General features: G+C 37.8%; 1 protein-coding gene across 7 annotated transcripts in view; it reads left to right on the top strand.

Moving 5' to 3' along the window:
• RPS6KA5 (ribosomal protein S6 kinase, 90kDa, polypeptide 5) overlaps positions 1-23293 on the top strand; it is an 82555-nt gene that overhangs the window by 314 nt on the left and 58948 nt on the right. For 4 of the 7 annotated variants that reach the window (XM_010583832.1, XM_010583826.1, XM_010583827.1 and 1 more), the window contains exon 2: positions 12181-12252. In XM_010583832.1, coding sequence (XP_010582134.1) covers positions 12181-12252 — 72 coding nt within the window. Of the gene's footprint in view, positions 1-120; positions 166-4901; positions 4921-5724; positions 5815-12180; positions 12253-23293 lie in introns of those variants that run through there. The other 3 variants (XM_010583828.1, XM_010583831.1, XM_010583829.1) reach the window with 3 other exon arrangements.

The raw sequence follows: 23293 nt of genomic DNA, 5'->3' as shown, positions 1-23293 counted from the left end.
GGGGGAGTGTCGACGGGGGGGCGCTGAGGGCAGCGCTCCTGCCTGAGGGGAGGGCGGCGGGAAGCGCGTGGGGTGGCGGAGGGGGCCCGCGCTGCCGGGACTTGGGGAAGAAGTGCTGAGGCCGGAGGTTCAAGAGAGTTGATCGGGACCAGTAGGGAAATCTCGGTGAGGGGAAAAAAAAAAAGAGGATGAGCTGAAAGACATGGGCAGGAGCGTGTGAGGTGGGGGCGGGGGAGGGGTCCCTTTTTTTTTTTTCCTGTAAAAAGTATTTCAGTTGGACTTCTGCTAAGTATTTGGCTCCCCTGTCCCACTTCCTCAGTGGTATTTGACGCTTTTGAAGCAGATAGGGGTTAGCTTTTTTTTTTTTTAATTGTGCGTTTGACTTTTATGGCTATGTCACTACTGGGGGGGGGGGCGCGGGCGGCTGTTTGTTACAGTCCTAAATGATGTCGTTTTATGTGACAGCTTTTCTCTGACCTCGGTGAAGTGCCAGAATTCTAGGGAGGTGAATGTGCCAACATGTAACCACAGAGTTATCTGGCTTTTCAGTCTATGAATCTTCTTGTAGCTTGGTAGTTACTTGAAGACCCTAAGACCCTCTAGAGAAGTAGTTCAACATGTGTAATATATATGACCTTTCAAGACAGAGCAGAAATGCTCTGTCCTAGCTTGTTATTTTGGGGAAGATCCTTACATATTTTTAATAAGGACCCTGTGCTTCTCAGAAGTTTCCAGGCAACTTGAATACTGCAGTAAATCCAGATTTTACTGTTTAGAAGTGCGTGTAAAACATAATCAGGATGTATATTCTCTGTATTTATTAACAATGGAGGTGCTATTAACCCATGGCCTTAATTCCTTTTCTCTCCTTTTTTTCTCTGTGATAAAGTAAAAGTAACTATATGATGCTGTTCATCGGAAAAGTTTGAGACAACTGCTCCCCCGGGTTAATGTAGTTGACATTCTCTAATGGGCCTATGGGGAAGGCAAGTGGTGGTGCTGGGTCTTTTCGATTGCCTTGAGCCTTCTGTTCCCCTGTCACTCGGGTCTAGGGGCTCGGTGGAGGTGCCCCAGTGGAACGTAGCTATCACTGCAGCTTTAAAAAAAAAAAAAAAAAAAGGCACTCTTCCTGATAGCTACGCAGAAACCAAAGGGACTGTAGTTTCCTTCTTTCAAGAAGAAGCAAAAGAGCTGGTGGAAAACATACTTGTCTTGTTGGGTGTTGCTAGATTTCAGTGTGCAGGAGAAAAAGGAGTAAGGGGAAAGGAAGTGGAACACATTTATTCTATATATTTACTTAGCTATGTCTAGATTTCTTTTATAAAAGTTGAGACAGCACATATCCCTGTGGAATAGTTATTTAATGGTAGTTTCAGGAATAAACACATTCATATAAACTAGACAAAGAGCTGTCTAATATAGCATAATAAGCAATTTTCATTTTGATCTGGATCTTAAAGCTTTGTAGATTCAGGAAGTACTGATACTTTTAATTTAAAAATTCTCAACCTTGTTTGTGCGTTTTTAAGCTTCTGAAAGCCAGCTTAATAGGAATCAGTTGCTTCTCCCATCCTCATTCTCTTCTCCTTATTAAGTATTTAGAAAACTATGCTTTCTGTAAAATGCTTTCTAGCAATGGCTCATCTATTTCTGGAGCATTAGGGTGGAGGAGGGAGCTGCTCTGTCATGTACTCCTGGGAGACTCCTACTCCTGAAGGTGTCAATAGTGTCATCACTATGCAAGACGTATCAAGATACTGTTTCAGAACTTGGCTCTACACAATGCACGGAGAGACGATAATTTGAGGAGAAAAACTGCAGTCAGTTTCTGTTGATACAGAAATACACAAATAATCTATAGGATACTGTGGATATTTTTCTTAGTTTTTTGTATTGGGTCTGGCTGTGTGGGTACCTAGCTGCTGGCTAGGGTCAACACACCACAGTTTTAAAGCGTGCAGCATGATTATTTACTTTTGCTTCATTTTGGTAAGGAGGGTGAGGGGACATGCAAGAACTAGAATTGGAGCTAGAGGATCTTCGTTGTTCTTAAATACTGAGGTTTTATACCATGAATATCCTTTTAATATGAGTTTTGTTTAGATTCTAGTATTCCCCTCCTCTCTGTGTTCTTTCTTTGATGTTGCTAGCTCTGACTAATTGAATGATTTAGAATTACATATCGAAAGTAGCTGTCAGTTGGCAAATGAAAAAGAGGTCAGTCTCCACAGTACTTTAAAAGAATGTACTACTGTGGTAGAAATAGTGGCTTCTTTGAGAAGGGAGTGTCTCATTTTCATATTGTGGAAGTTGTTGCTTGAACCTCTTGATAACAAACTCAAAGTACAAAGAATTATGTATTCAACTAAATGCAGGTGAACCTACAGTTATACTTTGCATTTGCAATTACTTGGGTCTTGGAATTGTTCTAAAAACATTAAACAAGTTAGAGACAGGCATTGATTACGGTCAAGTGAGTAAGTGAACATACTATAAAACTTGAATTTAAGATGAAATGAGTATATTCAAGAATGAAACAGATGATTCTTGTTACCTTGAAGCAAGTATTGCGGCATATTGAAATGCACAGTTAGGGCATATGCAGTGCTATTTCTACATGGCTCCCAGCTGATTGTTAGCCCTATCATACCATGGTTTGACTTCTTTTAAACTTTGACTTTGAAATTACAGTACTGGCTTTGATATGTAGGGTCAACCTTAATTTTAGCTCTATAGCCCATTTTCTTAGGGCCCTGAAACTCCTCTGTTGTGTGACCAAGAAAGCAATTGCTGAAAAAACATCACTTCATAGGCATGTAGATTGGGTCTGTGATAGGGAAGGAACGGTGGTGCATAACACCTGAGTGCCTCTGTGAGATGCTGTGTGACTTGTTGTATTACAAACACTGGGCACCACTCTGTATATGTATATTTTAATGATGCAAAGAATCAGAATGTGTCCCTGTTGCTGGGGAAAATGTAAGCATGCATGTGCTTCAATGGTTGTTCCTTCAGTTGGTTATTTTGCAGATTAGACACAGCAGTGACTTTTAGGACACATTTAAGTTAATAATGATTTTATCCTAATATATTTAGCAACTTTTATTTTTTTTCCTCCTGTCACACAAACCATTTTTTCCTTGATAGAAATCTCACAATTCAGCCTCTGAAGAATAGTCACCATCTTTCTCTTCTCACTTTGGGAAGGAAATGAGTTTCTTGGGACAGTAGAATCACCTTCTCTTTTCAGGAATTAGAAGAAAAAGTATGCCAAAGATCAAATGGTAGGAAGTGGTGAAGGTCTCTGATTCTCAGTGAAGCTCTCCAGTGAAAATAATAAGAAAATGAAATTTTCTGCATTATCTGTTTCTGGAATCTTGTAAAGGAAGCACTTTTATTTTTTGAAGACTAAGCTCAGAGTTAGGTCTCCAAAAAGATTAGAAATTGTATAAGATGTTACGTATTATTTACAGTTAAAAAAGAATATCATTGCCTCTTCACATTTTCTGTTTCCTGGTAATGCTGTGGAACTGAACAATGGCAAATGTAAAGCCTATTAGAGAAAAATTTGTGTGATAGGGAAGGATATGGGCAGAGAGGGAAACACTGGTGATGTAGGAAGCTAAGAAGGAAATAGAACTGTTAATACTGAGATTTACCCCCAAGAGCTTCTATTGTAGCTCTTGTTTTGGGGACAAAACAAAATAAGGATCAAAGGATCCTGAACCTTCAGTGTATGTGACCAGGTAGGAGGTTGCCCGTTTTGCAGCATGCATGTGCACTCCCTGCTTTGCCCAGCGAGAGGCAGAGATTAGCAAAATGGGATCTTGGAGGGAACTTGAGAGATGTTCCATGAATGTATGGACTATAGTCTGTACATATATTGTTTGTTTTGCTTTAAGACATTGTTCTTCTCCTTTTGACAAATCCATATTGAAGAGGACACTGGATTCATTTTAATGCTATCACAAACTTTGGGCTAAAGAACTTGCTTTAGTTTGCAGTTTGTCTGACTGTAACACATGACATACGAAAAGGTACGTATAGCCCAGAAGTCAACATAGCAATGGGCTGCAGGGCTCCAGAGGTAGAAGAATTTGGAACTTCTGCTTGAGTCAAATAGTCTTAACTTATAATTCAGCATGAAACTATAAAAGGCTTCAGACAATAAAGACATGGACTACTTGAAGGGTTTAATGTTGCAAATTCTTAGTTACCCCTTGTCCTGGTTTCAGCTGGCATAGAGTTAATTTTTTTCTTAGTAGTTGGTACACCCCTTCTTGAATGAGAACTTAAACTAGAATGGATTTATTTGTAAATGGTAAGGGTCATGTTACATTGTAAGGCATTGTGAAAATTCCTATGGCTAAAAAACGTGATGAATCACGCATTAAATAGAGTATTCAACCTTTGCTATGGAGCTACACCTGGCACCTCTACAGTATTCTGTTTTTTATTTTTGAAAGGAAACGTTCTTATGAAAGTTTAAAGATACTTTTAAATTTGTATTTTCTGTAAGATTTTTTTTTTATTTGACTCTGTACTAATTCTCTATTGTTTAGAGATGGGGAGATATTAATAGTTGAATATTTCAAAGCTTGGATTGCCTTTACTTCCACTTTTCTCTTTTGAGCACTGAGAAATATGTGTTCTCATATTGCTGTGGGAAGTATAAAGTGTGTTTTAAGAGTAAGTTTATGAATCATCCTTAAAACAGCTTAAATCTCTGGATTTTACTCTTTCAGAATCAATACTTTTAAAAAATGTTTTGTAGTCTAGGAATTTATTGTTATTTATCTTCTGGTAACTTTGATTATGATAAGCTTTGATTATGAAGGAGTAGAATGACTATTAATCGTTTGTTTTTTCCAGGCTTTGGAATTTAACAAACCTGGCTAAAATGATCTGTAAAAGGGTCTGGTACCATTGCTCATTTTGCTCTCATTGCTTCAGCGATATTCCATAAAACGTGTAATATAAATGAGGACTGGTAGTCACAGTCTTAATTGTCAGCCCGTTGTTCAGCTTTGTTTCATTGTATTCTAAATGTGATGGTTTAAAAGCTCATGCTGGATTCCACAAAAGAGTTAGGAGACTTACATGCCACTTTAATGCACTTTAGGATTTTATTCAGGAGGCAATTCAGAAAACACTTGCCAGACTTGCTTAAACATATAAGAAAGCCTGAGTATCTGAGGGTGTGATTTGCAGCTATATTCTTCATGTAAATACTTCTGTTGGATCCCCTTCATTGCTTTGCATCATTTGATATCTTAGGTAAACATTCTCTCTCTCTCTATCTCTCTAACCATTATACAAACCTAATGATGAGGTGCAAGCTCTGCTAAGATTTCTTTGCTTCTGACTCATTCTGTAGATAGGCAGATGACCTGGTTTATGAAGGACTCGCCTTACACGCAGTCACTTTATTTGTTTTAGTGTTTTGTTCTGGGATCTATTGTGATTGTTTCCTCTTCCTGTTTTTTGTTGATGTCTGTAAATATTTTATGCTGGCTTGGACAGATAGTTATAAAAGCTTTACCTGAGGGAGGATAATTCTGAAGATAATTCTTAAATTTCCTGGTTAATGTCTACATGAACTAATATGTAAATACCTTCCATCAACATTTAAATTGTCAGTTGCTCTTCTTTTGTTGATAAATTAATCTACATTCTGTTACTTTTAACGCTGTATCCAAAGGGCCTGTGATTCAATAAAGTGTATTTTTTTTTCTAGTGTTGTGCTGATTTCTGATGATAGAGACCAAAGGTGATTCATATCTTGTATTTAAATAGAATTTCTTGTTTCAAAAGGTATGCACAGTCTTTAGATAGCTGTTCTTTTGATCTGACTGTTTCAATTCTGTTCAGCATTAGATTATCTATAGCAGCTTTATTCATTAGCATCTTGCCTAATTACGCTTTGGGTTTTTTTGGCTGTTTTGTGATGTATAGTGTTACTGCACATTAATCTTCTAACTAACCATGGACGTGCTTCTAGGTTGAATTTTGGTGACCTCATAGTGATTCATCTCACAGTAACGACAAACCTCATAGCAAAATTGCCTCCATAGTAGCAAAAGGGCTACTGCTGATGAATGCACATGGATCTTAACAAGGAACATTTTCCAGTTCAGACTACTGTGGGTCTGGATTGTTAATCTCAGATGTCTGCACTTTTATCTTTATTTCAGCTTCTGATGTGCAAATGATAACTTTGGGATGGTCTTCTGCAGCTTCAGTCTATTTTTGTAATGGTAATGATAGTTTCCTATCACATTCCCCACAGCATTTCACGCTGCTGAATTTCCACACACTGTATTCCACTTAGCTAGTACTTCAGAGGTCTTTGTCATCTTTGGCTGTGTAAAGCTTTGGCTTCCAGACCTTCTAGAATAGCACCAGCAGCTTTGTGAGATCTTGAACTTTTTTTTCCGTTCAGATGGTCTTCTCCTTAAGCATCTAATATTACAGAGAATGAACAGTTGTCACCCCAGTTATCTTAGTTGTGATCCTAGAGTTCAGAGTAACATGAATTGCATTTTCTCTTCTTCGATGTGAGTTCAGAACTTTGTGCATGTTTATTTTTGCTCTAAATTCTTTTTTTGGCCTAAGAAAAATGCAGGTAGTTCTTGAGATGGTATGGTTTTTAAATTCCTTTTCCAGTTTATAAGATAGTTCCCTGTCCTTCCTGATTAAATGGTACTCTTGTTCAGTGACCTGACAATTACTGGTTGGTGATGGTCTGTCACATTTCAAGGACTGCAGAATATTTTTCACTTCCCTTCACAAATAGTTCTCAGTTGCTGTAACCAGTTACAATCAAAGTATAATTTTATATATAGCAGAAAAACAGTATTACGTCCTAAGTGCATTTACTTCAGTGTCTAACAAGCAACAGTTGTGTAGTTTCTGTTACATGGTATGTTTTTAGGTTTTTTTGGTGTTTTTGGGGGTTTGTGGTTTTTTTTGTTTTGTTTTGGGGTGGGGTTTATTTGTTTGTTTGGGTTTTTTTTTTCCCCCCAGAAAGGAATGCGTTAGTTTGGGTGCTTTTCCTTGAAATTAAGGAACTCTTCATTCTGAATAAGGGATGAGCTCAAGTTGGTGTTCATGTAACTTTGAAAACAGCATCTGTTCTTTGTTGCTGTGACTTAAAAAAGTAGATGTTAGGTGAGTGGAGATGGGCCATTCTCTGAAGTAACAGGTTAGAATCAAGTTGATCTTGGTACCAGGCATTGGACACCTAATAGTTTGAAATATTACAGAATGTTTTCTGTCCTTTTTTCCTTCTTGCTTTCTCTATTCTGCTTTAAATTGTCTGAACTTCATTGTTCTGCTCAATAAAACAGCAGAGCTGGTCTCACGTTGCAGATAATAGCAGAGACAAGTCACAGCTTTCAGGCAGAGCTTGTCTTTGAGGGTTGCTTGATCTAGTTCAGTAGAGGAAGCTCTAGTTTTGTCTGCTTCAAAATCTGTATGTAATGGAGTCCAGAAACAGAGGACACAGCACGTTTTAACTTGAAAACAACCACTGTTGAAATATTATTGAAATTAAAACGCAATTATTATTATTAAATTAAAAGCAAATAGAGTCATGACACAGTACCAGCTTGCACAGTTCTTACTTCACACTTGACTGTCTCAAAGTTCAGGTATAGTGCAGGTGACAGTCATGTCTGTTATGTCATCTGGAGATCCTCCATCAAGCAGAAATACTTTGTTCTGGTTACTAGAGTTAAACAGACTGTCCTACCTCCAGGGGGCTGAGAACGGCAGTACTGACCTCCATGCATTGGTGTCCCTGCGTGGGCAGGTTTGTCTTTGTAGTGAGAATATTTCAAGATATTTGCTTTATTTTTGCTTTAAGAGGTGATAATTGTGACCAGTACCACTATTTCATCTTTGTTTTTATGGATACCACGATGTCTTGGTCTTTCCCTTTAGTCTTTGTTTCTGGGTTGATCTGTTGTATCTCACTGTTGCCCTCAGCTGCATACTCCTTCTTACCATGTTGGTCCAATGCTGATGACTGTGGACTACAGTAGAAAATCAGTAAATGGAAGCTTTTCCTACTTGTGTGCCTAAGCAGTTAGCTTGTCTCCTAGAAGGTGCAGTCAGCTTGCTGCTTTTCTTCATGATGTACCACCATCCTTTATACTGCTGTGTCATGTGTAGCTTCAGATCATTTGTGGAGAAAGTCTCATTCTGTTAACTTGAACAGTACTTTCTTCCTGTCCAAGCTTAGTTTCCTTCCTTGGTACTCCTCAGCTGATGTGTCAACAGACTTGAAGAAAAAGGGCATGGAGAAGTAAATTTTCTCTTTCCAAAACTGCTTTCTTTGCACTCAATTCTTAACCTAAGAGGTTTCCTAAAGCCGCTGTTTCTGAACGGCATCTTTGCATACACTAAAATACTATGGTACTATTTACTAGAAATACTGCTAGCTAGTTGCTAGAGTGTACATCCTTGTTGCACTCTTGACAGATATGTTGTCTTCGTGCAGGTTGCACAGGCAGTTGTTGGGTCAGGTTCTGATACCAATCCTAGCATGGTGATGTCTGTGAGGTGGGAGAAGCCTTTCACTGTTCTGTCAGTGGTAATAGTAGTAGCCTTCTTGTTGCAATCCTTTAAAGCCTCTCAAACTTGGAACATTTATCTTGTAATTGTGGAAAGCCTTCCTTGCGAAGGGTCCTCCAGCAGTGGTCATTTGGGTTCCTGAGAGTGACTGGTCAATAGAATTAACTGATCTCCGGGGTTTTGTGCTCCTGGAAGCAAGTTGAAGGAAATGTTGGTGTGATGACTTTCATTCTGGAGAAACTGCATCTCGTCTCATCTAGAATGTCAAGAAGTGCTGTGCCTGATTTCAGCAGATGAAGACGAACTGCTCTAGCAATGTCATCGGAAAGAACGTGGCACAGACACCAGCTCTTCAGCTTGCTTTTCTTGGGGTATGACTTCAGAGATGGACTGAGTGCAGCAACTGAGGCTGTTGGAGCAAGCCGTTGCCAGCCGTGGCAACATTGGGAGAAGCACTTTCTGGGAATTGTTAATCTTTTTTTTTGAGCTTTGAAGGTTTGTTATTTTTTATTTTTATTAAGGATAATTCTACTTCTTGCTTTATAGGGAGTAATTCTGAGAGAAAGTTTGTATGTCTCAAGTGTCATATCATACCTTTATGTGTTGTGCAGCACCTTTTAGCTATCTGATCTTGTGGGATGACTTTTTTTCCCTCAATATAATGCAAAAAGAATGAGGTAGGACTTATTTTATAGTGATCATATTATTTCTGATGTAGTTTTTGCCTTTTACTATGAAAATAATATTACAATAACCTTCAAGACATTTAATTTTTTTGTTAAAGATAAGGCAGTTAAACATCCTAAATGGAAGTAAAAGTGGAATTAAGTGGATAGTGCAAAATTACGACTCACATTGAATTATTATGTAGTTGTTTCAAAGGTATCACTAGGAGTCACTCAGCTTTTTACTGTGTAACCTCATTAAAGTGGGAAAGGTTTTACTGATATTACTGAATGTGGAATACAAGTTAAATTGAGTTTATGGTACAGTTTAGATTAATGAATTGAGTTTAGGACTTGATCTCTTTTTAGGACTATAGCCAGCACTACAAATCATCAGCCTGTTATTGGAGAAGCAGCATTTTCTTTGTGTTCTACTCTCTCAGTCTTCCTATTCCGTTTCAAGAATATGGCAGGATTAAGTGACTGTTTTGCTTTCTACAAGGGTGTTTAACTGAAAAGCTGCCTGCTGACAGCTGTTAAAGGATGTGAGATGGTAAAACCTTTCTGGAGTACTCCATAACAGAAGATCCAAATCAGTGGATTTCTCAGTGAAATATTTCTTCCCACTCAGTTCAGCACTTACCTAGCTGGTATCCAGAGAAGTTCTATGTCCTGAATCTCTTCAGTGACATCCACTGCTTCATTAAAACCATGGACACTCTAGTCCAGGTCTCTTTAGGATAGTCCCTGACTCCTGTTGTCCTTGACAGGAAAGACACTGTTTTGAAACTGTATACATTGAGTACCTTTCTTAGTTCTTGTTAAGAAGAGTAATATGTAATATTAAGTTGCTTCAAGACAGACTGCTTTCTGACTATGAAACGATGTACTGTAATTATACAGACACTAAATGAGTCTAGATTTGCTTTACCTGCTACTACTCCTTTCTTGGCTCATGAGTGCATCTTCCTTAAGCAATGACTGCAGTGTAGCACTAGCAACAGTATTTGTTCTGTTTGCAGTGAAAATAGTACAGCAAGCTTCAGTTCAACTCATGTAGTACATATTGCCTCATTGATTTGTTAGTGATTATGGTACTGTATTGCCTAGTACATGTTATTAAAATAGAACTGATCACAAAAGTATTATTTCTCTAATAATTTCACTGTGCTGTGTGTTGGGGTTTTTTATGTGTAATATTAGGATAGCTTGTAGATTCCCTTGGATTTGTAAAAATCATTGTCCTGTGTACTTCTGTTTGTACAAGAAAAAAATTCTGAAAGCTCTTTTAAACTTTCTAATCTCCCAGTAGTTTCAAGTGGTCTCTCTGCACTTATTCCAAGTGGGATTAATCCCTTGCAAAGATGAATGATAAGAATTGAAAATAATATTTTAGATGAGATTTAATCAGTACCTTGCATGAGAGCACTGTTACCCTATCCCAACTAGATGCATTTTGTGTGTGTGTACAGATTCCTAGGACTTGGAATAAGCCACAAATTTGCTCTTTCATTTATTTATTGTTTGGATTTTTTATACTTGTTCCTCCTTTGTGGAGAGAGATCTTTCTGAAGCTTTCAGTTTTCTGCTTGTTTTGAGTTGTTGAGTTACTGCAGTTCAGTGAGTGGACATTAACTATACGTTTTCATAATTAATTCAGAAAGCACACTGTCTTGATAAAGTTTCTTAGAAATATCAAACCAAATGAGAATTGCTGTTGAACATATTAAGTTAATTTCAGCATCTCCTATCAAAGAGTTTTCCTCTTTTGGTTAAGAGATGTTTGTACTTGAAATCTGTTGTATGGCTCCTGAAAGCTTCTTGCACATCTTTTAAGCCTTTTTTTTTTTTTTTTCTTTTTTCTTTTAATACCAGCTTTTAAACATACAGTTTGGCTTCAGGTTGCTCTTTGAGAGGCATTCTCTTAGCAGCCATGCCAGCTTATGCAGCCTCTGCTACTTGATGCTGCATCCTTAATTGTGCTAGTAAAACTGCTTATGTAGCTGCTTGTTAAAGTGGATCAGGGAACTGAACTTGGTTAGGAATAGTCAAACTTAGTTTCTTTTTTGCCTTGCTGCTTTTAACCTGGATCATTTCAATGAGCAGCTTTGCTGAATGGCCTGCAGTCATACTGATGCAAATGGATGGATAATATTATGATAGGAATGAAAGATGGAAAAAATGGAACTGCTTAAGGCTTTCTTGTAGCAGCTTATAAGAGAAAAAAAACCAAACCCCTACCCAACAGCAAAGTAACTCACCACAATTCGTTTTTTAAATAGGGCTCTTCACTTACCTATTTAGAAAAATGTCTGTTAGACAAAAAGAATACTCGAAGTGCTATAAATTTGTATAAAGGTAGAATCTTCTCTCCCAAACTCCCCAACAAATGAAATAGCTTTGTAGCAACTTAGATTTTTCCAGACTTGTTGGTTGTGTAGACTCAAGGTCTTTTCCACTCGATAGTAGTGGAGAGTGTTTATAGGTTTAGTAATCCTATGTTAAATGCATGAATAGTTATTGGAGTTCTGTTTAAGTCATCCCAAGTGCCATATAATCCAAGAACATGAGAGTATTCAGGGTGCTAGGGCTAAGGAATGACCTGATTGCTGTCTGTAACTATGCAAATAGAGATTACAGACAAGGTGGAACTAGACTCTTTCAGAGGTGCCTAGTGATAGGATGAAAGATGTGTATATAAGCTAGATGGGCTTCAGTTATTATTCTGTGGTTTTATACATCCAGGAACACCGATGGCAGAAGGAAAATTGCTCTCCCTTGCTTTTCAAGTTAAAAGAATACAGTATGCAACTGGAATGTCCTTTTAGTGTTGCTTATTTTGTTCATCTGCTAACTTATTTTTACTGAAGCTGTATTAATATGTCAGAATGATGTTTCAGTGTACTACATATCTGACTGGATATTTTTTTTCCTTCAGCAAATTTGACAGGCCATGCAGAGAAAGTTGGCATTGAAAACTTTGAACTCCTGAAAGTTCTTGGAACAGGGGGTAAGATGCACTATATTTTTGTTTTCTAGCTGAGGTTTTGGTGATTGTAATATTCTTTAGGAAGATATATCACTTCTGTATGCATACCCTAATTTTCTTCACTTTTTTACTCACAAATATTGTGCAAAATTGGAGGTCACGTTCTAGCTTACAACACTTTTGAAGATGCACTTTTTCAAAAAAATGGAAAACAAATGGCTTGAGATTTGTGACAATTTAATACAGTTTGTGAAAAGTATGATCTAAGTTAAAGCATGATCTTGATAATTTCATTAAATTTTCAGACTATGTTTTCATTAATTTCTGGAAAAAAACAGTAATGTTAGTACATTAATGAAGAGGATGCTCCACTCTTTAACTGTATGTTTTAGAGTTGCCCTATTCAAATACCAGTAATTTTTAAGATGGAAAATTTTCACTGTTGTATAGTGGATTTCAGCACAATGTTGGAGATTGGTATGTTGTAGGATTGCTGACTGTAGCCAACAAAAGAGCTTTGTCTCTCCTTTGTTAAAGGGACACACACACACAGGCCTGTACACAGACTAAAAGTAATTACTCTTATAATTCTTAGTGTGTTTACGCATTTTTTTGTCAGTATTAACATCAGATGCAGTGTTGAGTAGATTGGGATAATCATGAAGATGGACTATCATCAAGGTCTGTAGAAGTTATAAGTTAGTTATGATATTAAATTTTGGGTGTTACCAGCCATTACTGGCTAGCAGTGAGGCTGTAGTTGCACAAGCTGCTACATCACTAAAAAGAGCAAAGGGTTTTGATTTTCACATGTAGCTGTCATACAGATTATTTCATAAATTCATTAAGCCATTAAATCACTTGAGGGTGTATTTTTTTTCTGTTTCTGAAGTAATTTTTTTAAAATTTAAATTTAACAGGCTTAAAAATTCAACCCTTGCTGTTAAATTTCAGTAGTTAGTGGTAGAAGCAAGTAGGCTTTAATATTCATAGATATATGTTGCATATTCATAGGTAGAAGCAGCTATGCTGTTCTAAAGTGGCCAGTATTAGTCTGAGTGGGGTTGACAAAAATGAAATTACTTACAATTGTGCATTTATGTGAGGATGTCTTTCTCTCTTGCTGATGGAAACATTGGTTGGGTTTTTAATTGTACATGTGTGTGTCTGTGTATATATGAAAACTAGTCCCATGCCTGAATTTTTTCCTTTTTCCTTGCCACTGCCGTTAGTCTGAGATCACCTTAATATTACAACTGTTGCATTTGGAATACAAAGTAAGTTTTGGTGGTTTTTTGAGTGTCAGTCTTCAAGTTAAGACTAGTAGTAGCCTCCTCCTACTGTCTTTAGGCAGTAACTCTCAAATACCCCTTTTGCTGCTGTTAAACTGTTGTCTGTCATTCATTGCTACCTTCCATGTCCTCTCTTCTTCATGAACAGATAATTTCTTTTGGCCTGGGATACTCTTAATCATAGGAGGTAGTCCTTAAGCTCATAATGCAAAGCAATCCTATTCACTCAGGTTAACAGGGTAATTTTGATTAGTGACCCCTTTCAGAAAAGGCTTCTTCAGTGGGTTGACAATGGGATTGACAGTGTGTATTTGTGAAGGAAAAAAAAAAAAAAGCTGAGGAAGTGTGCTTGTCTGTCTTCATCCTGCTCTAGGAGTCACATTGCTCCAGAAACATCTGTCTTGGTAGACTTCAAACTATTTCAAGAACTGACTAAAAGATTCCTGCAAACTTTAGGAATCCAAGGATACCTTGGGTATCCTGGAATGGCATTTGTAGGAAGAGTAGTATTTTTTTTATATGAAGGAAATGCTAGTTGCGCTTTTTTAATACGTAATTTCAGTCATAGGCTGAGGTTCTTGCTTCGGAAATCTAAATCATCAGGGCAGTCAAAAAGCTTTATTCAGTCTTAAGTGTATCACAGTTATGACTAGTGCACTAGGTATGTCAGAGGTTGTTGCTTGCCAATTACTGGACAGTGTTAAATGCAAATGACCTGATCAGAATGGAGCTAGTTCTGTTTGTTTTTGGGGAAGTGACCATCTGTGAATTGTCAGTGTTTGCAGTAACATGGAATTGCTGAAAACAGTACTGGAATGGACTTGAAGTCCTCTAATCACTTGGCCCAAGACAGTGTCAGTTACACCTGCATCACCCCTGACAATGATTCTTTTTTAAAAGCCTTCAGTAGTAGAGATTCTGCAGCCTTCCTAGATGTTCTTGCTAAGGATGTTTAATTTCCTAGCTTGAGAAGCATTCTGGGGATTGCAATAAGCAAAAATCCCTCTCATTCTTACAGGAGGTTTCTGAAAGAACATTATTTCACGATAGGATACACCTGTGCTAAGGTGTTTCTTCTGTAAATATCATCCAACAAGATTTTGATGCAGCTTTGAACACACCACCACCTTCACTTCCGTGTACTTCTAATTGTTACGGTCAGAAGAGTTGCTGTGTCCTTTTCATTGACATGAAAGAGCAGAACAGAAACTGAAGCAAGATATTGGCCATTTGGCTAAGATGATCATGAAACGTTATACTGTGAAACAAATTTTTGTGAGTATTGGGCCTACTGTTACAGAACCACAGAAAACTTGTACAAATTGACTCTGGTGCTGTTAGTTTAATAACATTCAACCCCCTTTGTAAAAACTTAGTTTTTAGGAGGTTCTAGAACTACCTTGTCAATAACAAGAATTACTCTGCAAGCACTCCATCTTAAGTATGGAAAACCAACTTAAATGCTGTAGACCTTGCGGTATCTGCTGCATGTCAAAAGTCTGGGGCTAAGCATTCAGTTATTTAGCTGTCTTACTGTATGTTTTTCCTGTGTGATGTACCTTGTTTTTTTCTCCATGACTTCCATAGCAGAGAGACCTTTTTTCAAAAACTTCATAAGACTCTAACCACCTGTTTGCATGCAAACTTTGCTACAAGATCTTAAGTGTGTTGTGTCATGAGTTGTAGGGCCCTGTTTAGGCCTGCAACTTCTTGTTCTCATAATTGAATTGAGGTTTGATGAGCGAGTATGACCAAGCTGACTTCTCAGTTCTTTGTACCAGAATATGTGTTTACTTGGGGGAATGAGAAGAAGCATAAAGAAAACTGTCTATAATCACAATAACGTCAAAAATATTTGGAATAGCAGGCTTGTATTGCAGACTTGTCTTAAATGATAGTGTACAAGAGTAAGGCCTCATTTAGGACTTTTGCTCTCTTGTACAAAACTACTCGTCTGCATTTCAGTTGTCGTCCTTAGGACTGCTCTCACAAAAAATGAGGAAAAAGTTCAGAAGATATTTGCATGCCTTCCGTATTGATAAGCAAGAGTCTGAATTATCTTGTTCTGTAGTTTTTATTCTATTAGAATAAGAAAGGAAGATATTTTCTTCTATGTATACTTGGCAATGTAATTATGGTGAAGCTAGATGACATCCCTCTAAAGAGTAACTGTCTGTTGGCTAGGTTGCAAGTTGCAGGTGCTTATTAGATGCCTTTTACCTTTCAGCCAGAAAAAAAAAAGTAATTTCATTATTTCAGAAATCTGAAGTAATTCAAGTATTTTCAAGTGGGGGGTGTGTGTGTGGGTGTTTTGTTGTTTTTTGTTTTTCTTTCCTTTTTTCATTTGTTTTTAATCAGGGTCTGTGGGGAAGGCAGGGTGATTGCTGGAACCTGGAGGCTTCCCCAAACAACCATCGTATCTCCATTAGTGACTTGCCCCCAAATTATGGGCAGGATGATAAGAGAGAACCGTGGGGGTTTTTTGTTTTGGTTTTTTTTTTCTGACAATTTTGAGAACTTCTCTGTTCTTTTACAGTAGTAAGTTCTGTGAAGCTGAAGATAGGGTTGGGGGTTGAGGTTGTCTTAGAGAAATTGATTCACAGAGGCAAAAGGCATACTATTGCTTTTTTGGGAGCAATTTAAAGAAAAAGGAGGAAGAGGGCATCTGATGGCTTCTGTTCACATGTTGCTGTGTATTTTTAGGCAAGAGCTATCTTTACTCTGGCAGTGAAAGCCTTATCCTGGTGTGAGCTTTTAGGTATTACTGATAGTACTGTAATAGAGCTAATGCTAAATAAAAGCTGTGATGCTGTTTTACAATTCTTCACTGTGGAGTTAGGCAGCATGCAAAGTGTTTTCAAACTATCTGATACTTAAATGATCTACAGTAATGCAAGGCAGAATATACCAAAACCTCACAGCCATATGAAGTGATGACTGTAGATGCTATTCTAACTAATTATAGTATTTTAAATATAGTCTGCTATGAAGCAACTGGAATAACTAAAGAAGATACTCAAAATATGTAAAATTAAATGATACCTTGCTTAAGTATATGTAATTCTGGTAGTTTCGTATAGACTTGGTGGTGCTTTTTTTCAGGTAACAGCAGTGCAGGTTTATTTAAATCTTCATTTTTAAGTCTTTTTAAAAAATAAGATAAACTTTAAGATTACTAGAAATAGTATCCTTGTGTACTGATGTTTCTCCTGTGGAAGTGGGTTTTTTTTTTTGGTAACATTTTCTTCATGGTATGGCTTAGCATAATTTCATACTTATTATTTTCTTTAATTTGCATTTCTTTCTTGCATTTGTTTGTCTGGTTTGTTCTTGTACACACACTCTCAGTTGGAAGCATGCTTGTTATGGTTTGCTTTTTGGTGTTGAAAGAGTATCATAGTATACACATTCCTCTTGTGACCTGAGTCTCACAGGAAAAGACAAGGAAGAAAAAAAATCTGAGTTAGTAGCCTTTAATCCAAGTTGGATCCTTTTACATTGCATTAAGGAGCTATTAATGGCATAAACTTCCCCACTGAAGAAATCAGTCACACTTTACATCAGTAAACCAAAATACATGACAGTATGCCACTGTTAATAAACCTATTAATAATGTACTTGTTGCTCTGAGAGCAAATTGTTGCTTACTTGACTTCTCTGACTTGCCCATGTTCTACTCGGTATATATTTTCTGAAATTCCAGTCTGTTTTTGTTTTTGCTTAAGTCCTTTTCTCCTGCTGTTACTGTATAGCCTTGCTAATTTGGAATTTTCAGATTTCCTGTCTACTGAATTCATGTTTCTGTCTGTCTCCTATCTAGTTAAAGCTTTTTTTCCTGTGACATAGAAAGCTAGTTTCTATTCTATAGAACAAGGTTACTTTATAGCAAAGTAATCTAATTGCTTCCCAAAGTCACAAAGGGAACAACAAGAGAAGGTGGCTGTGTTGGTTTATGTACGCCCACTTGGCTTCATTCTTTGTAAATGTGTTTTTAAAATAAAAACGTTATTCATGTAGAGTGTATTCTGGGTCATACATTCTTCTACACATAGATTATTCTTTTTTTCTACTCAACTGTTGCTTCTTCTGATTTTAATAAATGCCACTTTTGTTCAATCTTTCAACTATGCTTAAGAAGAGACAATACAAGTGGTTCCTGAGCATGTGCCCCAGTAATCTGTTCTACTGCTTGAACTACAGTCCACTAATGAAGACAAAAAATAATTAGAAACAAAAATATAACTGCCGTATATAAAAGACAATATTTTATACATGATCTTTTGGAATTAAGTGCTTATATGGGAAGGATATTCTCTGTATATGTTGAAGATACTTAGAATCTGAAGTGTATATTCATATGAAAGGAAGAAAATTGGTAGGGTGAATGTCAGATTTAAATAATCACCTCAAAAATCTTGTTATACAAGAAAGTGTAATGAAGTTCCATCTAAGAGGTCAGAAAGTATTCCGATAAAGTTAAGACTGAATTAGATCTTTCAAAGCATATTGAAGAAAACATAAAGTATTCTTTTCTCATAAAAGGAGGAGGAAGAAAGAAGTGGGGTTACTATGCTCAGGAGAGTGAGCCAAAATTAGGGAGTGTCTAAAAATAATTCCAAACTCCAACTAATATTTTATTTCAGTTTCTGCTCAGGACATCTATGATGAATACTGAATGGAAGGTGGATAGTGAATCAGAGATGGAGTTTGGAAATAGGGAATTATTTTTATGTATGAAGAGCAGACTGAAGAGAGGGGACTATTTTCAATCTAAGAACCTGGAACTTGGAGAAATTTGTCCCATTTATCCATCAGAGAATTCTGAAAGAATCTGGACATTAAATTGCGGATCAGTAGCAAAGATTCTTACTGGAACTAATGTCAGAATTGGTTCAGTATAACTGGAGAGCATAGCAAATGCAATCTTATGCTTAAGAAGGAAGTAAGATGATGATCCAGGCAGCTATTAGTTAATTGTTCTGACTTTATCTGACTTCAGCACTATGCAATGCCTTCAAAGCAATTTTGCAGAAAATAATTTACTGTAATTTTTTAATAATTAAAAATGAATGGCATGCTCATCTAGTGGTAGATTGTCTTACATAAGAGAGCCTTCTAAAAACTTACTTTCCTTAATGAAAAAAAGGTAGGCATTTATTGCCTGCCATGCCTATTTACTGTAATAACATGTATGTTTTTAAAAAGCTAAAGGTAAAAAAGCAAAATGCTGATAGAAGGTACATTTTAAGATGCAGCTTACCCTCTCCTGTCACTTTCTGCCTTTCTTATTTATCATCTCTCACTCACTTGTTTAGTGGGACAGGGAACTTGTTCTTGGGGAAACAATGATACTGAAAAAAGACCATTAAAGATTCTTGCCTATCTGGTATTTAAGGAAAGATGACAGAGAATGCCTCATCTCTGACAGTTTGGTGGTGGACAATAAAAATTGGAAATGTTTATTCAGAATGCTATTATTTGATCATAGTTAAGTCTTGGCTTGGTGATTTTTTTTTTGTTGTTTTTGTCTGCTAGACCTGTATGCCTTTCTGACTTTGCCACATCCCAAATTTTAATTTGTATGGACAGATATCTGCACAGTGACCGTTCTGCCTCCAAATTCTTTAGGAAGAGTAAATCTAAGACTATTTTAACAATAAAAAGTACAGAGGAAGGAGGTCATTAGGCATATATCGTGCAGGAATACAGTGAAATTTATTCAACTCATTAAATATTTTGTACCTCTGAGTCTTTTCCTATTGTGGTCTCATGATTATTCTTACGCTGACAGTAAAGAAGTAATTTAAGAAAGAGGTGTAGCTTATGTTAATGCATGAAAACATTGCTTTAAAACTGTCTGTATACAAATGTCAAGTTTTGATGGATTTAGAAGTTTGCATAAACCATCCTGTGTGCTATAAACAATAATAATTGCTTGCCTTTTTCACTATAAGAATTAGCTGGCACGATGCAATGGCTTAATGTGCTTGCATTTATACAGAAAGACTAAAGAAGCAAAGAATACTTTGTATTTTTAATTGATTGTCTTTCAGCAACTGTGTACTTCAGAATATTCTAATGACTTGCTGAATTATTACTTACAATGATGTATATTACTATGAATTTGGTGGTTTTGGCTTGGGGAGAGTTAATTTTTTTCATAGTAGCTAGTATGGGACTGTGTTTTGGATTTGTGCTGAAAACAGTGTTGATAATACAGGGATATTTTAGTTATTGCTGAGCAGTGCTTACACAGAGTCAAGGCATTTTCTGCTTCTTGCACCACCCCACCAGTGAGTAGGCTGGGGGTGCACAAGAAGCTGGGAGGGGACACAGCTGGGACAGCTGACCCCAACTGACCACAGGGGTATTCCAGACCATATGACGTCATGCTCAGTATATAAAGCTGAGGGGAGAAGAAGGAATGGGGGGACGTTCAGAGTTACAGCATTTGTCTTCCCAAATAATAATTATGTTGATGGAGTCCTGCTGTCCTGGAGATGGCTGAACACCTGCCTACTGATGGGAAGTAGTGAATGAATTCCTTGTTTTGTTTTGCTTGCATGAGTGGTTTTTGCTTTACCTATTAAACTGTCTTTGTCTCAACCCATGAGTTTTCTCACTTTTACTCTTCTGATTCTGTCCCCCATCCCGACGTGGGGAGAGTGAGCACGTGGCTGTGTGGTGCTTCGTTGCTGGCTGGGCTTAAACCATGACAGTGAAAAAGGCAGTGGTGAAAGGAAAGTTTTAACCCCCAATTATTTTTTTTCTCCCTTGCAAATTAAGTGGAAATTTGGTATAAATTGCTGGTATGAAATCTCTTATTCATCTTACACGCCTGATATCTATATCAATCTGCAACTAATAATTGCTTTTTTTCTTTAACTTTAAATTTTTATTTTATTTCTCTTAATAAACTGCAAGGTCAGTCTAACATAGTTTCTGTATGTGTATGTATATATATATATACTATGTATTGTATAGTATTTCAGTTCTTCCATAATTTAAAATATTTTGAATGAATTTTGCAGATGAATATTTGGTGACTTTGTGCATGTTTCTTTATGGGGGCTATATTGCTGGCTAAGTATTTCTGCCTTGGAAGTAGTTGAGATGTGCATCAGGTTTTATGAGAATGAACATTAAGATGTAGCTTCGAGAAATTAAAAAAGCTTTTCTGAAATAAGATTATCAGGTAAGGGTATTCTTGCAATTAGCTTATGTACCTTGTCCTTGCTGCCACTCAAATGAATTGCTTTTGCAGTGTTGTCTTTTAAGGAGATTTCTCATGGCGATATCAGAGATTCTGGTGTTGAATATATCATGAGTCATTTGATTAAAATAGTACTGCTTAAGATTTATTCTCATCAAAACTGCTGAGAATCCTCATCATTCTGTCGGTCCCTTTCAGATTTCTGAAGAAACAATTTGTACCATGGTAAAGCTCTGTGTTGCAAATTCTTTTATGGTAACACTAGTATAGTTTCTAGAGATTTCCTTACAGCTATTACACTTACGAGATGATTTTATCTTATGCTGTATGTAAAGCTGTAGTAGGTGTTAATACACTGCTAGCATTCAGCCACTTGATGCATTATTGTATGTTTTTATAAAGTGTGATTAAAGATACAGGTAGCCAAGTGTTAAAATCTAGGGCTTTTTGTTTATTTTAATTTAGCTTAACTTAATGTTCTCCAACATTTCTGATAAAACTACTGTTTCCCAGGAATTTAAGGGAACTTCTGTTTAATGTTCTAGACTGGGCTTTTCAGAGAGGCACAAGGAAGTTCAATGTCAAGCTCCAGCTGAAAATGGGTGAAAATGAGGGCTGCTGCCTTAAGCAGTTGAGAAATGCAAGCTAAGGCCATTCTCCCCACTGTTTTTGTTGCGTGTTAGTAGAATGCAGAAGTGTTACCTGCATTTTTTGAGAAGTAATGCCTTAAAAAGTTGTAAATACTACTTTTGGAAGCAATCTTTTTTTAAACCAGTGTTCTCAGTTGTAGGGGTCTGTTTTTCAGACACTAAAATTAAGTTAAAATCCAGTATTGGAAAATTAGGTGAATAACATTGAAATTGTGCATATGCAACAGTATTACTGTGGTCACAATATTGTGGTCTGTACAACCTTGATTCAGATCCCTTGTGTCTGTACATCACAACAGGATTTATGGTCCATGCCTGTTTTACTAAAGTAATCTTTTTACATCTGTGGTTATCCATTTCTTGATGCCCAGACTATTGAGTCTGACTTAGATATACTTGAGATATCATAACTACAATTAAAGTTGGGGAATGTGATATAATACTGAGCATCTTGAAAAAGATTGTCCTGGATATCCTCACATTTGTCTCCAAAAATGGAAAGATATTTTTACAGTAACCTATTCTGACTCTATTTGCCATTCTTGAGATATGTTGTGAAAACTTATTTTATAAAAGCTCTTACTGAGAATAATTCTGTAAAGGCAGCAAGGATGATTCCTTAGGATGTGATGATTCCTTAGGGTGCGATGAGGCAGGTAAAGAACTTCTTGAAAAGAACTGTTCGTTATATGAGCAGTATTGCTTCTGTATACTGGATGAAACAGAACGCAGTTGTAGGGAAAAAAATGCATGTCATTTGATAATTCTCCACCAAAAAGACTGTGATGGGTTGACCCTGGCTGGACGCCAGGTGCCCACCAAAGCCGTTCTATCACTCCCCCATCCTCAGCTGGAGAGGGGAGAGAAAAATATAACAAAAAAGCTTGCGGGTCGAGATAAGGACAGGAGAGATCGTTCACTAATTACCGTCATGGGCAAAACAGACTCAGTTTAGGGAAAATTAGCTCAATTTATTACAAATCAGCCAGAGTAAGGTAAATGAGAAATAAAACGAAATCTCAGAACACCTTCCCTCCACCCCTCCCTTCTTCCCGGGCACAACTTCACTCCCGGATTTCTCCACCAAGCCCCCCCCAGCGGCACAAGGGGGACAAGGATGGGGTTTACGGTCATCACACGTTATTTTCTGCCACTTCACCTCCTCAGGGTTAGGGCTCATCACACTCTTCCCCTACTCCAGCGTGGGGTCCCACCCACGGGAGACAGTCCTCCACGAACTTTCTCCAACATGGGCCATTCCCATGGGCTGCAGTTCTTCACGAACTGCTCCAGCATGGGTCCTTTCCACGGTGTGCAGTCCTTCTGGAGCAGTGTGCTCCAGTGTGGGTCCCCCACGGGGTCACAAGTCCTGCCAGAAAACCTGCTCCGTGGGCTCCTCTCTCCACAGATCCGCAGGTCCTGCCAGGAACCTCCTCCAGCGCAGGGTTCCCACGGGGTCACAGCCTCCTTTGGGAACCCACCTGCTCCAGCGTGGGGTCCTCCATGGGCTGCAGGTGGATATCTGCCCCACTGTGGACCTCCCTGGACTGCAGGGGGACAGCCTGCCTCACCATGGTCTTCACCACGGGCTGCAGGGGAATCTTCGCTCCGGCGCCTGGAGCATCTCCTCCCCCTCCTTCTGCACTGACCTTGGTGTCCGCAGGGTTGTTTCTCTTACATGTTCTCACTCCTCTCTCTCTGGCGGCTATTTTCTCACTGTCCCCACTTTTTTTCCTTCTTAAAAATGTTATCACAGAGGCGTTACCACTATCACTGATTGGCTCGGCCTTGGCCGGCGGCGGGTCCGTCTTAGAGCCGGCTGGTATGGGCTCACTCTCTCTCGAACACAGGGGAAGTTTCCAGCAACTTCTTACAGAAGCCACCCCTGTACACCGCCCCCCCCCCCC

Source organism: Haliaeetus leucocephalus, unplaced genomic scaffold (assembly GCF_000737465.1).
Source record: "Haliaeetus leucocephalus isolate CR32 unplaced genomic scaffold, Haliaeetus_leucocephalus-4.0 Scaffold932, whole genome shotgun sequence".
Taxonomy (NCBI): domain Eukaryota; kingdom Metazoa; phylum Chordata; class Aves; order Accipitriformes; family Accipitridae; genus Haliaeetus; species Haliaeetus leucocephalus.
The sequence above is the reverse complement of the archived record's forward strand: the minus strand, read 5'-3'. Positions and strand labels throughout refer to the sequence as shown.